This window comes from Gobius niger (assembly GCF_951799975.1).
Source record: "Gobius niger genome assembly, chromosome: 2".
Taxonomy (NCBI): domain Eukaryota; kingdom Metazoa; phylum Chordata; class Actinopteri; order Gobiiformes; family Gobiidae; genus Gobius; species Gobius niger.
In genome coordinates, this window is record NC_136853.1 from 36,104,795 (window position 1) to 36,120,930 (window position 16,136).

Sequence of the window (16,136 nt, forward strand, 5' to 3'; positions counted from 1 at the left end):
TTGACACACCGCTGGGCCTGGGTGATGCACTGTGCGTCATATTTTGAAAACTAATATCAGCAAAACAACAGTACATTCCACAGACAAATTACAAACTAAATATGCTATAAAGACTTTTCACCATCTTTTTACATTTTGCATGGGCCCACCACTGGTGACCGATGTTTGTCCAATGCTGAAACTGTTGAGTGATTTTATCTGTCTTGAGACACTATACCAGATGCTCCAAATGTAACATACTCTAAACATTACGTCTGTATATTCATAGTAACAACAGTGGCTTTCAATGAGTCAATGTGTTTCAGTTCCTACATACAGTATTTAGCGAAATGAGTTAACACAGCATCTGTTTACATGGGAAACACAAAACCGACACACGTGCAGAGAAGCTCACACGTAACAGGACAGCTAGAGATTCCAGAAGCAACAATATCAGTTAAAAGACAATAATTTCACATTTGATAAGAAAAAAGAAAAAGATTTATTGCGGAAATATCAACTAATAAGTATGCCATAATCAATAAATACTTTGCCCTTTATATCTTGGAACAGAAGAGCACATTTGCTATTTGTGACCTTTACCAGAATATTCTAAAATCAGTATAATTTTGAATGATCTAAACTATGGTTGTGTAACTAGTGTGATATTTGCACATGAATCGCACCAGCCAAAGTTATTAAACATACACTTGCTCTGTGTTCCTGATAGAAAGTGCTCAGATTTCCCTCAGCTTCCAAAATCAGCCTAAATCTTGACTCAACCAAGAAAATACCAAAGAAATACCAGTACAAATACAAGAACAGGTTTCCTTGTGCTGCTGGATAAAAATCAACGCTGTAATGTGGTGATCCCTGTGGGTTTCAACTGCGGATGGTATAACTTGACACCATTGTGTTAGTGGTGGTGATTGGATTTGGTGGGTATTAGACTTGCCAATAACATTTTTATTTGCAACTCTACTTACAATTTCCATTCCAGATTGATATTATAGCATAAACTTTATATCAATCTGGCTTTCGTCAGGTAAAATCAAGTCTTAAAGCAGTACTAAGTAACTCATGCCCCTAGAGGCCATAAGCGCCACTGCAGGTATCGTAGCATCTTGCAGTTATTTTTAGTCTGTTACCTTCTTCTTGATTCCATTAGTGTGTATTGGTGACTCCTACCCGGTGGCAGCATAGTTACAATTTTGTTTTTCTAGCCAGAGACACCAGGGGGAGATGAAAGACCCTCCAATCATCCCATCAACACTTGTATTACCCCTGGAGGGCCTACAAAAAGGATTTATTAAAGAAACAAGTTACTCAGTAGTGCTTTAACCAGTAAAAAAAACCTCCAGAATTACATCCAGAATCAAACTGCAAGCTACTGTTATACCACTATTTCTACAGAGGATTTAGTATGTGCTTTTACATAAAGGCGTGACAAGAGACCCTTTATTCCAACTGTACTGAGGACTCTTGCTAACTACATAGCACCAGTGAGCAAGCGCACCAGAAAAGAAATTGTGAAAGGGCACTTGAAGTTATTTATGGAAATTGTCATTGCTGGCCACAGATGCTCCCTTAAGCAGTGTCTTTCCTGATCCAAACCATTGCACCAATAAGAGATAGTTCATAAAACAAACCTTACTGTTCAGAATAGCCTTTAACCTAAAGAATACCTCTCAAACATGTTAAAATTACACATAACCCGGGATGTTAGATAGTGTTTAGTATACTCTTTTATTATTGTGAAGACTACCATTCATGCAGCTCTGCCAAACTGAGTCTATCTACTCACCCCAGAGACCTCTCCAATCGGCTGCCAAGAGACCCCACCACTTCTCCCAAAGTGCATTGTGCCTGGCCCAGGAAGTCCTGTAGACAGAATAAATACAGTCACTTAAAAGGTCCCAAAACAAAAAGCTGTCCCAGTTTATTGTTGCTTTTGGGAAGAATTTCATTTATTAGGCACTCAAAGCGCTTCACATCAAGGAACCACTCACCCATTCTTGCACCAATGTACTCAGACACTATTAGCACCATATAATACAGCCGAGGGTAACACAACCCCGGAACAAATTTCAGGTTTCCCATTGATAATTTTGTATGCCAGTTGTGGATTGCGTCTCCCTCCCGGTGCCCAACACCTGCTGCACTCAGATCCCTTTCCACTTCTCAGATAAATTAAATTGCCATCTTTGTAGACCATGTGATGCAACAGAAAACACAGGAGCACAAAGCGAGTTGGCTGGGCCTTTTCAAAGTACAGTACAATAAAGACCAACTGGAACACCGCATTAATCGGTTGTTTCCAAAATGTGCTCTTTTTGTTTATAAATATAAGATTATGGAGCAAATCTGAAATAATGATTGAGTCATTCAGTCCTCATGCCAGCAGTCTGTTCACATCACGCTAGTCTTAGTTCAGCACGCTTTGGCCATGGCCAGAGGTCGGTCCTAAAACTTATGCCTGGTCAGACCGGCCCTGGGCTTGGCCTTGGAGACGCTCGCCTCACAGGGTTGACCAGACACTGGGCTGGGTAGTGCCTGCCAGTGGAAACACCCCAATTATAAACCTCAAGGTTTGGATCATCATTTGTGTGTTATGTGCTTACTCCAGTTATCTTTTTTTTTGTGATCAAGTTTTTATTGGGTTGTGCGGGTTATAAGTTTTACATAACAATTTCATATGCAGCACAGATTTTTTATATTTTTTCCCCCCCTCACCCTTTGTGATAATGGGTCTTTTAGTATGGGCAGTTATGCACAATACATGTTCATGTAAATTTTAAGGAAATAAAGATACAGTAAAACAATACCACACTTAGATACTACACACTCACACACTCACTCACACCCCCATGTCCCACCCCTACTGTCCAGGCATGGTAACAAAAAATAAAAAGCAAAAAGCAAAAAGCAAACAACACAAGTCTTGGTAGACAAGAGTGATAGACAGAACAAACATATTTGCTAATTTCCTCCGTCAGTGACATCTACAGAAATAGCTTTGGATACATATAGTTATGTAACATTTACACTGTATTTGGAATACATATCGTTATGTACTGTACATTCATAGTTATTACGTACAATCAAAGCATTTGCAATCAGGTTTCACACAGTAGCTGCATTTTATGTAACAGATTTGACCAACATGAGATATTTTCGCTTTTGGCGCCGTGGATCCGAGCTGCTGAGAGCTCCAACTGGACAATGTCTTTAAATGATGAGAGCCATTGCTCCACACTCAGGGTTTGTCTAAGTTTCCATCGACATGCTATCATCTTTTTAGCAGCTGTGAGACCAGCTAGAATTTGGCGGCGTTCATTGATATTTAATTTAAGATTGGAAGTCTCATTCAGTAAGAGTAACCTCTGAGTGTAGGGCAATTCTCTTTCCATTAGGTTTGACAGAGCACCAGCAACATTTTCCCAAAGACAGTGAACCTGGGGACACTCCCATACCATGTGAAGAAAAGTCCCAATGACCTTGTCTGAACAGAAATCACAATAAGGATTGTCCTTAAGTTTCATCAGGTGCAATCTCCTAGGATAGAGATAAGCCCTATGAATGAACTTGTAGTGGATCATTTGGTGGTTTGGGTTTCTCGAAGACAGAGATACATTGGACCAAATATTTGTCCAGTTCCACTCAGAGTGATCTTTTAGCTCTGTTTTCCAGAAGTGTTCAATAGGCAATTGTTTGTAAGAGGCTTTAGTGACAAGTATATAGAGATCTGAAACAAGGCCATTGTTTTTTTCCTTACACAAAGTGGTATGGAGGGGATGATTTTCTAAACGACATCCCCATGGGACGCCATGGGCACGCATCGCTGCTCGTATTTGCAAGTAAAAAAAAAATGACGTTGCAGGTAATTTGTGATTTTCCTGCAGGTCTTTGAATTCTCTTAGTCCGTTTTGGTCTGTTATTTTCCCGAGCGTGTGGACCCCTTGGCGTTCCCATGGAGAGAAGGAGGCTATTTTTTTGCCTATTAGCAATGCATAATTATGGAAAATTGGAGATTGTTGATAATAATTGTTTTTTATTTTCATGAATTTATTGACTTTATACCAAACGGAGATGAGGTGAGAGATAATTGGACCACATTTGTTTTTTACTATCTTTAGTGGTATATTAGAGTATAAAAAGCATGACATGTCATGGGGCTTAAGTAACTGTTCTTCGATTGGTTTCCATGATGTGAGTGTGTCTGGTTTTAACCAAAGAGAAAGTGAACGTAGGGCAAAACACCATGAATACCATTCGAAGTTTGGGAGGTTAATGCCACCTGATGGTTTAAGCCGGTATAATGTTGAGGTTTTTATTCTTGGTTTTTTCCAATTCCATAAGTAGGAACCTATGATGGCATGTAATTTTTTCCAATATCCTTTTGGAGGGGCCAAAGGGAGCATGGAGTTGAAGAAATTAATGCGCGGTACTCCAGTTATCTGAATTCTCTGACGATGTAAACATAGCCAGTGTGTTTGAAATACTGTATATATAGTACAGTATTTCTAATGTAGCTATATATTTTACTCTTCTCCAAATGACACTCAGGAATGACCCTGCACCAAACAGTGTCTGTGGGGTCAGATTAGCCAACAAAAAGGCAGTTGCAGTGTCACAGATAATGTCTCGGGAGAGAACAAAAACAACAATGTAATTTTTGCATCTGATATGACTGTGTTTGTCAATGTCTTTTCTTTACTCTCGGCTTGTCTCTCGTTTTCATCTGGTTCCCAGGTGCAGCCACAGCCCACTCTTCCCACGATAACGCACTTCTAATGCATTAGTGTTTGTCTCTTTGCCTGAAAGAGCGCAACAACATCCTTGTGTTGTTTTTCAGCCTGTATCAGGTTATTAAATTCGAGAGAGGGAAGCTGTGGATTGGCGGGGGGCATTAGGGAAGCAGCGACGTGTGGGGAAATTGGGAGAATTTAAAGTTTCAATTCAAAGTAACTGTTTTTCTAAATTGAAGAAACACTCTCTGTAAACACTGCACATTAAAACAAAACCAAAAAACACTCCTATGGTTGTACTTTTTCAAGAGCCGTTATGTGATGCGCTCTGTGCTCATTCGCGTTCTCGCCATGTGTGCCATAGTAGACAACATGTGTGCACACCACAAGGGACGCCGTGCTTGGACCCCGTCCCCATTTTCAGGTTGCGAAATCTGGTCACCCTATTTCTCTCTTCACTACGACAGGCTTTTAACACGTAATATTGGCAGACGCCGCACTGCTGCATTCTGACCTGCACGGTTACATGTGGGCTTTGTAGTAATGTAACACCTGGATGAAGTAAAGTAAAGCCAGAATAATAACAAAATCCCAATGTAACCAAAAAAACATCTGAAAGTGGAAAAGTGGATTTATGTTAATAATAATAATGCATTGGTTTTATATAGCACTTTTCTGGACACTCAAAGAGACTTTACATTGCATTATTCATTCACTCCATACTTGGCGGTGGTAAGTTACTATTGTAGCCACAGCAGACCTGAGAAGCGACCACCTCCAACCACCACAATCACTCACTCACACACTACATTCACCCCGACTTCCTGCTAAGCATCCGAGATCTGTCGGGAATCGGGATCAGGAGCAAAGACAGTGCGGCCTTAAGTTCTGACAATCCCGAGCAAATGTCTGGGACAAATACGTTTATCAGGCATGCAGACAAACAGGTCTCACTCTCGTCGAAATAAATCTTCAAACCGTGAGTAGGCAATTTTTATATTTTCTGATTAAACGATATTGAATGAGATAAGTGATTTAACACACGCGGAGGTTTGTGTTTGTGTTAAAGGGGCTGTATGCAAGTTGGCCATTTTATACTCACTACTGCCACCTCTAGTCTTATGCGTAACTGCACCTTCTATATAAAGCTCGTGCATGACGGCAATTCGGACCCGAAGTGACACCTTTTTGAGTGAGAGTGCAGGATTTTAGAGGCAGTTGTGGTGAACAGGTCTGGGCTCATTCTACACATTAGGACATGGCTGGAACATGTAGGTGGAGGAAAATACATAATTTTAACATTTTTAAACTCCCTTTAAAGAGCGTATTGTGCTTTTTTAAAACTTCATCACTATCTCACACATACTGTATTGATCTAAAACAGCAGAAACTAAATATCCAGTAGTTTCACTCTTGCTCTCACTGTGCAGCTGTTTCAGTAAAGAAAAAAATAGACTGTGCAGCTTGTCTGGCTGTAGTGAAGCTATGGCAAGTGTTTTTACTTTGTGATTAAAGGATTACGCATAGCAGGAGATAGAGAGGTGATGAAAGCCTTTCAGCCTGGAGAAACTCCAGTGCAAAAGCAGCACTTAGAAAGCTTTTGTGGCATGCGCAGGTTTTGGCGCTCAGACCCCGGGGGAGGACATACAGTAGGTATTATGAATTAACATTAATACGCTTCAATGAGGGTGGACACTGGTGGTGGAATGGAAGGTTGGAAAAGGATGCGCGACAGGAGATTCCATAGTGTGCAGAGGCGGTGACGAAGTGAAGGCGGGATGCAGCACAGCTGGTAAATGGATGAGGTCGGGGAGAAGAGGAGTTAAATGTGGAATCCTGGGCGATGGTTTGGCTGCACAGCTGAAAGGCAGATGTAGAGGTGCGCCTACATTGAGGTGTTGATTGGATCAAGGCAGGTGTCGCAGTAATGAGTCTTACAGGTTGAATTTACACGTAGGCTTCATTTCCTGGATACGCAGGACCTCTGGAGGAGCTTTTTAGGAAAAGGAGGAGCTCTTTAGGAGCTGTCGCCGCGGTATAAAGCCTCATAATAATCAAAGACGTGCAAGTCAGTCGAAACACAACTTTGGAGAAAAAAAAAGAATATTGTTGGTACTGAAAAATTATGTTTATTTTGGGCACTTGGCAACTTGGAATTATATACGTTTTATTTGTTTTTCAGGTGTTTGTGCCTGATAACAGAAGGAAGGTTCCCAGGTTGAATTCTCGGAAAATGCGGGCCTTTCTGTGTGTTTGCATGTCCCTCTCTGGATGGGTCTGGATGTCTGAATGGATTTCCTCCGGGTGCTCCGGTTTCCCGCATCACCCAAAAACATGAACAATGGTTTAATCTTCCCACAGTGAATTCTGAACATTATGGCTCCACATCTGGACTACTTCATTCAAATACTGTTTCTGTTATGATGCTTTTACACCAAAAGTGTCTGAGGCGTCGAGCATGGGTGATAGCAGCGTATTCTCTATGTGGCGCTGTGGCCGCCCACTGCTCCTAACGGATTGCCCCAGCTGAATCGAAAGATGGGTCAAAAGCAGAGGACAAATTTCCCTACAGAGACAATAAAATATACCTGAACCTGAACCCCAGCACCAAAAAACGTGCCATTGATTTAGTACCTGATTTACTACCGTATTTTCTGGACTATACATGTGTTTCCAATGACATCACTCATATTTCCGGTGGCCATTTTGAATTCTGAAGTAGAATTATGCAGTTCTACAACATGTGACAATATCTCTACTCAGGATGAAAATGAAAGACAACTGATTGACAGTCGCATTTTTATGTACTTGTAATCATTGCTCAAGAAGATAACAGTAAAAACTCGGCCCCAGAGACGCACTTTTATGTGATATAACCAGCAAATGTGGCACAGACGTAGCAGCTTTGTCTGTCGAGCTACAGCAGGATTTACTAAAGATCTGTTATACTCTTCAGACTAAATAAACACATCAAAGAGGAAACAGAAAACCTTTCTCTGTGATTTTTACAGTTTGTCATGTCAACAAAGTCTCAGTCTGAGTCAGTGTTTGAGCTGCACAAGACGTTAGCATGCTACTGGTTAGCAACAGTCAACCAACTGTCAATGGCTTCAGCACGATAAAGACATTTCTCACATTTATGAACACTGAGGAAAAACTACAGTAACAGCTCAGTTCTGACCTCTGTCACATGTTGTAGCCAAGGCTAGATGTTTGGAGTTTGATTCAGGGATTTCTCTTGGAGAGGTCGGACCTGAGCTGTTGAAACTAAATGCTAGACGGTAGGATGCTAACGTCTTAAACACTGACTCGCTGGTTTCTTCACATAAACGTGCGCTCTCTCTCGAGCCATGTGTTTCCTGTATAACTGAAAAGCATGTATAAGTCGCACTTGATTTCATAGTTTGGCTGGGGGTGCGTCTTATACTCCAGAGCGACTAATATGTGATTTAATTTTTTTTTTTCTCAAATATACATTTTCAAATGCCACTAGAGGGAACTGCAGGCTAATCGGGCAGCAGAAAGTAAATTTGGAGAGAAAAAGCTAAAAGCTAGATGGCCACAGCTAGAGGAACCAGTTTGCAAATGAGAGCTTGAAAAACGATCTGTTGGGAGAGGTTTGTGCAGTTACGCCTCCGTGCCCAGGTAGTTGCCAAGGCGACTGTTCAGAAGTCACACAGAGGATAAAGTTTTCAATGGATTTAATTATTTGGAGTTTGGTATGTTCTTTGTGCTAAAGTTATCTGAACTGTTTAAGTGACGTTAACATACCTGACACCTATTTAGTTCGTTGTTTATGCTTCATGTAGTTAATCATCAATGTGCTACGTTAGCATACCGTACGCCTAATGAGCCTGTTGTTTTTCTTACATGTTTTTTTTAACAGTTTGTCATATACAAATCTGTTCGGAAAAAAAAAGAAAAAAAGAAAAAATGCAATTAAGTAACTCGCATAAAGAAAGAGAAAGAAAAAAAAAACTTTGGCACTCTTCTCTGGGTGTACGAATACTTACTCAGTACTGACTACTTTAAATTATTCTGTTGTCTTAATGGAACATCGGAAGCAAACAGATTTGATATTAGACACTGCAGCAAGGAAAGGGCGCTTTTAAGTGTGAAATACAGTAGCAGGTAGTGACCGGATAATGCTTTAATTACACGTGTATTAGGGGCATTATGCACGTCTACTTTGGTCTCTTAAAAGGATTCAATGACCCAACACTGAATTCAAGACAAAAGTTATACACCAAAATAAGGCGCTAAAAATAGAAGCAAATCATTTAGCACAAGTGTTATGGTAAAATTCAGTGCAGGGAGCCTTTTGACAAGTCCCCTGTTATTCAAAGACTAAATGATTGTGTTGTTCTAATTACAGCCATGCTAATCACAGCTATGGTTTGATAAAGCTGAAAAAGTGGAAATGGTTTTAATAGGGTCAGTAATATGAAAGCTGCTGATAAACACACTTATTACAATGGAATAATTACTGTTATGAAATACAAATCAAGCAAATTGAATCTAATGACAACAATTCCAGTTGTGAGAAGAGTTCTCCATGACAGGGTTCATATAAACAAACTGTTTCAAAATCAAAATCACACGCACAGGGAAACGCTGTCTCACATTTAACCCAATAGATGGAATGAAAAATACAGGCTTTTTTTTTTTTGCTACGCTTGTTTTTATGGATGAAACAAAAACGTTTCCTCAGACCTGACTCATTTAACTTTGCAGGACATGCATCTCCTGTTGCTTCTTTGCATTGACTATTCAGCAAAATATTAGGGTTAAAAAAATCCTTTTTTTCTTTAACTCACTGCAGAAATGTGGATGTGTGGCGGATAACTAGGAGTAAGGAGTAAGTTACTCTTAGTGAAGCATAATGCTGCCATATTGTAGTCCTATGTGTAGGTCCTGGTGAAGGTGCCAATGCAATGGATGAGACAGCCAGCAGATTTAGATTTAAATGGTGATTTTACTGAGTTGGAGGAATAGTGGGGGGTTTAAGTTTAATGGTTTTGTATAGCCCAATATCACAACAGAAGTTGCCTCACAGGGCTGCACCAAACATTAAGGCAATAAAACAGAGCAATAAATATGACAATTTAAAGTTCTGGGGCCTCATTTATCAAACTGTGCGTGAGACTCTGACTTTGAAAGTGCGTAGGAAAGTAACGCAAAATTCTGTACTCAAAGTTTGTTTCCGATCTATAAAACCCTGCGTATGCGCCGGTACGCACACCTGACCGCAATCTTTCATTCGCTGATTAAACCTGGAGCAGAAAGCTGCGGACCTCACAGCACGCCCTCTGCCCGCCTCCATTTGACCATAAAAGGCAATGCAAAGTGACTTATGAATGAGATTTCCCTAAACATGAGGCGATAATGAGTGGGTTTTACCGAAGGCGAGGTGCAGAGAGGGAGGGGCTGACGCTGCCACAGCTCGGGCTGAGAGGATATTTAATGAAGAGTGAACTCTGCTTCTCTGATCACACGTATTGGCATCTTTCTACATATTCCATCAATAAAGCTTTTCAAAACACATGTTTAGAACGTAAAGAAGAGTCTTAAGTGTCGGCTAGATTTGCCAATAGCAAGATTTGGATTTGCCTATAAAACACAATAAACTGTGGAGCATTTCAGTCACCTCCCACGGGAGGTGTTCCAGGCATGTCTTAGTGGGAAGAGGCCTCGTGGAAGACCCAGGACACGGTGGTGGGACTATGTCTCCGAGCTGGCCTGGTGTCGCCTCGGGGTCCCCCCAGAACAGCTGGAGAAGGTGTGTTTGGATCGGGAAGTTTGGGCATCTCTGCTGAGGCTGCTGCCCCCGCGACCCGGCCCCGGATAAAGCGGAAGAAAATGGATGGATGGATGGATGGCATTTCAGTCAAACTCCAGATTGCACAAGTTGTACATTAGGTCATGTTCTGTGTAGGATGAAGCAGCGGTTCGGCCCGGGTGGTGTGAGTGAGGAGAGGTCAGTGTCCGGGTGGTGTGAGTGAGGAGAGGTCAGTGTCCGGGTGGAGTGAGTGAGGAGAGGTCAGTGTCCGGGTGGAGTGAGCGAGGAGAGGTCAGTGTCCGGGTGGAGTGAGTGAGGAGAGGTCAGTGTCCGGGTGGTGTGAGCGAGGTGAGGTCAGTGTCCGGGTGGAGTGAGTGAGGAGAGGTCAGTGTCCGGGTGGAGTGAGTGAGGAGAGGTCAGTGTCCGGGTGGAGTGAGTGAGGAGAGGTCAGTGTCCGGGTGGAGTGAGTGAGGAGAGGTCAGTGTCCGGGTGGAGTGAGAGAGGAGAGGTCAGTGTCCGGGTGGTGTGAGCGAGGTGAGGTCAGTGTCCATGTGGAGTGAGTGAGGAGAGGTCAGTGTCCGGGTGGTGTGAGCGAGGTGAGGTCAGTGTCCATGTGGAGTGAGTGAGGAGAGGTCAGTGTCCGGGTGGAGTGAGTGAGGAGAGGTCAGTGTCCGGGTGGAGTGAGCGAGGTGAGGTCAGTGTCCATGTGGAGTGAGTGAGGAGAGGTCAGTGTCCGGGTGGTGTCTCAGGAGGGCGCGCGCAGTGGAGCCATGGTGCCGGTGCACACTGCGTAAAGACGGCCTCGTCTGAAGGTCATGTGACCCGAGCTTTGGACCTAAACCCACTTGGTCAGACTTATGTCTAGAGATGACTCAAAGCACAGTACAGCGGAGTCATTCCTGCTTTCCGTTTAAAAGGCTTTAGCGCCAGTACGCATACGTGCATGGGTACGAGCGTGCACGTATGCGCGCACCAATATTCACAAACATCGTGATAAGTTGCTTATTTCATTCTAATCTTTGTAATTGCTGAAGAAAGTAAATTCAAGCCTTTTCAAACCTAACCAAACCTGACTTCCTCAAACAAGTCATGTCGCTGCTCTCCCGTCTCTCAGCAGTGTTTTTGAAAAGTGTGTATCTCGTACGGCAGCTATTTAGTTTGCATAAAAGAATCAAAGAATCAGGAAACGCATTTTCACTCACAAATTCATGCTCAGAGAAAAGCGCATGGGAAAAACCCCAGAAGTTTTCTCAGAATCGCAGCAATGACAGCAACATGTTCAAGCGACCAACTAGAACCGCGTGTTTGTGGTTTGTTGTGAAAGCGCCATTATAGCGCTCTTCGGCTACTACTACTATAATACCATTAGGGTTTCTATAGCACTTTTGCGGACTCTGCTAAATGCTTAACATTGCAATGTTCAAAATTCCTATCCTGTGGTAGGAATCGATTTCTCCTACTACCATCAAGCCTTCACACACACTGTATTCATACATAGACATGGTGGGTTAAGGGTTTTGGACACAATGTCAGGATAGGACAGAGCTGGGATCGACTGGTCAAACTCCTCAGCTACTAAAACGCCTATTACCCTGCTAGAATCACAACTACTACCACTGCTGTTAATGCTACAAAAATCATTGCCACTACGTCTACAGCAAAAGAAATTATTATATAACTCTTTCCATTCACACAAAATACTATTTCCAAAATAATATTTCAACATCTTGCAAAAGATATTGCACCACCTGAAATTCAACATGTTTAACCTAGTTTTATGCATATATAAGACCATGTGTGTATGATGAAAGACTTACATGTTTGGAAAGGTTGGCGCTCTTGGAGTCCACATCATACCTATAGGGCAAGAGATGGAGAGTCAGTGCCTTGTAAAGCCATAGATGTGACAGAGGCTCAGCTGGGGAGCATTATTGGCCAGTATGAAACAGTAATAGGTCTGAACAGGCTGTCGATATATATCACAGTAGTTTTCAGGATATCCACATCCCTATATGACAACAGCAACAATAAATGGACAATAATTGAAGGGGAAATAATAAACAAAAAAACAAATACGCAAATCTGATATACAATTGTGTATTATTACAAATATGCAAATAAATTATGAAGTTTGAAATCAAACACTGACTTGACTTGATATTGGCTTCAACTATTCTGTGTAGAATGATAAAGTGGCATTATGGAAAAGGAAATATTGCATGTCTGAACAATCACCATGTATCCTACCACAGGATCTGAGCAAAAGTGCGCCATTTAACTCCTTTTCCCTCACTCTATTCTCTCTTTATTCTCCAGAGTCCCCCACAAAGCTGTAATAATACAGCCTAGGAGCAGAAAACCTTTCCAGTATGGCTGCCCAGAAGGACCGGTGACTCGGAGGAGAAAGGGGTAATCAGTCCACATTCACTCAAGTAGCAGAGGTCACAAACAGAGCAGCTCCTTTGGGCCTGAGCTAAACAGGTCCTTCAGCATGGTCATCTTTCCACACAAACACCAGAAAGGTAGTTGATTGAGGGTGTTGTGATGGGGAGTAGGAGCCTATAACATTACTCTATAAGAAACACATTTTTTTCGAAACAAGAAAGTTCACTAGGTTGATTTGGCATTTGTATTGCAGCCAGTGGCACACTATGATAGCTGCCATATTGGGGGGGCTACGAGTCATTATTTCTGCAGGGTGCCCAAACTTTTGCTTTGGCATTTTTTCATTAATATTGCAATATATTGCAATATTGCAATTTGCATCATGGTACTCAGTATTGTGTGATATTGCTGGGTTGCAGGTGACATCACAGCGTTCTAAAGGCCTATACTATTATATAGAGGAAAAAATACTTTGTTTTTGAGGAAATTTTTGGTCTTGTACAGAGAGATCATGGACCCGGTGACTGATGGTAATGATCATTTTTTAAATTCATATATTTTCTTTTTAGCTATGACTTGTGAAAGTGTAATGCTGTTAATAGGAAAAACTGGCTCCTGCCCCCCGTTGGGTCCAATGACATCATCACAAGCTAGAACCTGCAACCCAGCAATATGACTAATATTTAAACAATAAATTAATATTACAATATACCATACACTAGGGCTGAACGATATGGACAAAATTTCATATCTCGATATTGATGCCAGATATCTCAATAACGACACAATATAACTATGGCTTAGGTGAAAACCAAGCATTTCAGAAAATTAAAAACATAATAATAAAGAGCACAGTTTTATTGATGAAAATCTATATAATTTATATCTGGCTTTTTCGATCTTAATGTTTTGAATGTTCATATCTCGATATCAATACGATAACGATATATCTTTCAGCCTTATCATTAGGGCTGAAACAACTAATCGATTAATCGACAACTAATCGATTATTGAAATAGTTGTCAACTACTTTAGTAATCGATTAATCGTTTTCTAGTAAACACAAACTTAAAAGCAAAAATTACATGAACATTTTTTATTTTTGATGGAAACCTACTTTGTTTTTCAAGTTAGGGTCTGTAGAGTTTTGTACATTGAAAATTTCATAGATATCTGTCTGTGTCTCATCCAATTAATAAAGCAGAACTGGCACTACAAAAACACTTTACAACACAGTTTAAGTTTACTCCATCAACATGTCCTCAAGAGATGCCACTTTAGCTTTATGTGATTAAAAATAAATGAAAAAATCCAATTTTCATACACCATTCACAGCCAAGCGATTAATCGATTAATCGTAAAAGAGAGGTTAAAAAATGTCAATGATGAAAATAAAACTCGATTATTTTTTTGTAAGTGTCATGGGAATGTCTCACCTACAACATCATTTCACCTTCCCCTTATTTACATCAGTAGAAATGTCAGTTTCCCCAAGGTAGACTGACAGAAGCGCGACTGCACACATCATCGGCAACAGACCTTCCAATCACCACCATTCATTCACTCATTCACTCATTCACTCACACACACAGACATCAATCATCGTGGACTATTGCACAGAGAGAAGTTAGCGGTAAGAGCATGTAATAACGTGATCCGTATCTTGTACAAACATGAAATTATCTTGTACGGACATGATAGTATCTTGAAGTAACGTAATAAGGATCATTCCAGTGGCGTATCAGGAATCCAATCCAACTTTATTTATATTGCACTTGTAAAGTCACATGTATTAACTAGAATAAAAAACAGGGGAAAGTGCATCTTGAGAGCTGACTTAAAAAACAGGCAATGAATCAAGTGCGAGGGCAGTTCCATAATTTTGGATCCACAACAAAAAAAACAATACAAACAATTTAAGGACATCCAGATCTTAATTTCCTCAGCACACTCTAAACGTTGTGTGGCTCTGTGAGCAGATTTATGCTTCAATGGCATGTGAATTTGGTGAAAATCTGTGTAGAGGTGAAAAGAAATGCCATTCTTCTGAACAATAGAGCCCAGAGTACAAGATACAAGAAAAAAGAACCATGACATGAATGTCAGAATGTACATAAGCAGCACAATGATGGGGAAGAAAATTAATTCATGCTTTTATATACACAATAAATGGCGTGTGAATATCTACACTATTGATGTCTTATTATCCAGTACAGACACAGTGTCATGTCCAACTTTGATCATACAGTGATATTCAGTCTCATAGTTTCAGTGCATACACTGAAACTATGAAAGGCCTTTACATTCTGAGGGCTCTGACATGTTCACCGACACAAATACTTAACTGTGATTCATTTACTCAGCATTTTGGGCGGTTGATGTGATTCTGCATTTGTTGCATTGTATTTTGCTGTTCGTACAAATCGTTTTGAGAAATGCTCTTAAACTTCTAAAATATCAGTTCTGATCTGACAAATGTGCCAAAGTGACTGGGAAAAACTGTGTCTATGGGTAATGAAGGAACCTTGCCTGGATGACTGTGTGTGTCTGACTGTGTGATTGGCGCAGAATAAAAGACTTGTGCCCAGAGATGCTGCAGCTACGAGCAGCTTTTCACCACCGAATGTGACTGAAGGAAATACAATGAAAAAGTGTTATACTACTATATAATTGTACTGCACCAATGCATTTTGGCGCAGGCCAATTAAAACACAGAATTCTGCAAAGTAAACACATAGAACAAAATGTATAGCATAAATCACGATATAACTTTCAACAGGTAATCACTGTGTAATCACTAAACTGATAGTGGCTGTGACATTTTGCACTCTCGGCATTTACAAGAAGAGATGATATATTATTAGGTGTAACTAAAAATGATTTTGTAATCGATTAATCTATTGATTATTTTTATGATTTATCAATTATCGCTTGGCTGTGAATGGTGTAGGAAAATTGTATTTAAATTGTTTTTAATCACATATAGCTTAAGTGGTGCTGCTTGAGGATGTGTTGATGATTAAACTAAAGGGAAATGTTTGTTGGAGGCTCAATTCATGAAATTTATAATGTACAAAACACTACAGACCCTAACTATAAAAACACAGGTTTTCATAAAAATGCTAAATTTTGTATGTAATTTTTGCTTAATGTAAGTCTGTGTGAACCAGAAATCGATTACTAAAATAGTTGTCGACTATTTCAATAATCGATTAGTCCTCGATTCATCGATTAGTCATTTCAGC

The 16,136-nt window shown here is 40.6% G+C and overlaps 1 protein-coding gene across 1 annotated transcript in view; it reads right to left on the minus strand.

Annotated features, from left to right (window-relative positions):
• The window catches only part of LOC306959435 (copine-8), a 122,226-nt gene that overhangs the window by 63,956 nt on the left and 42,134 nt on the right, over positions 1-16,136 (minus strand). The window contains exons 5-6 of the mRNA XM_079551546.1: positions 12,324-12,363; positions 1,784-1,860 (exon numbers count right to left, since the gene is read on the minus strand). Coding sequence (XP_079407672.1) covers positions 1,784-1,860; positions 12,324-12,363 — 117 coding nt within the window. The remainder of the gene's footprint in view (positions 1-1,783; positions 1,861-12,323; positions 12,364-16,136) is intronic.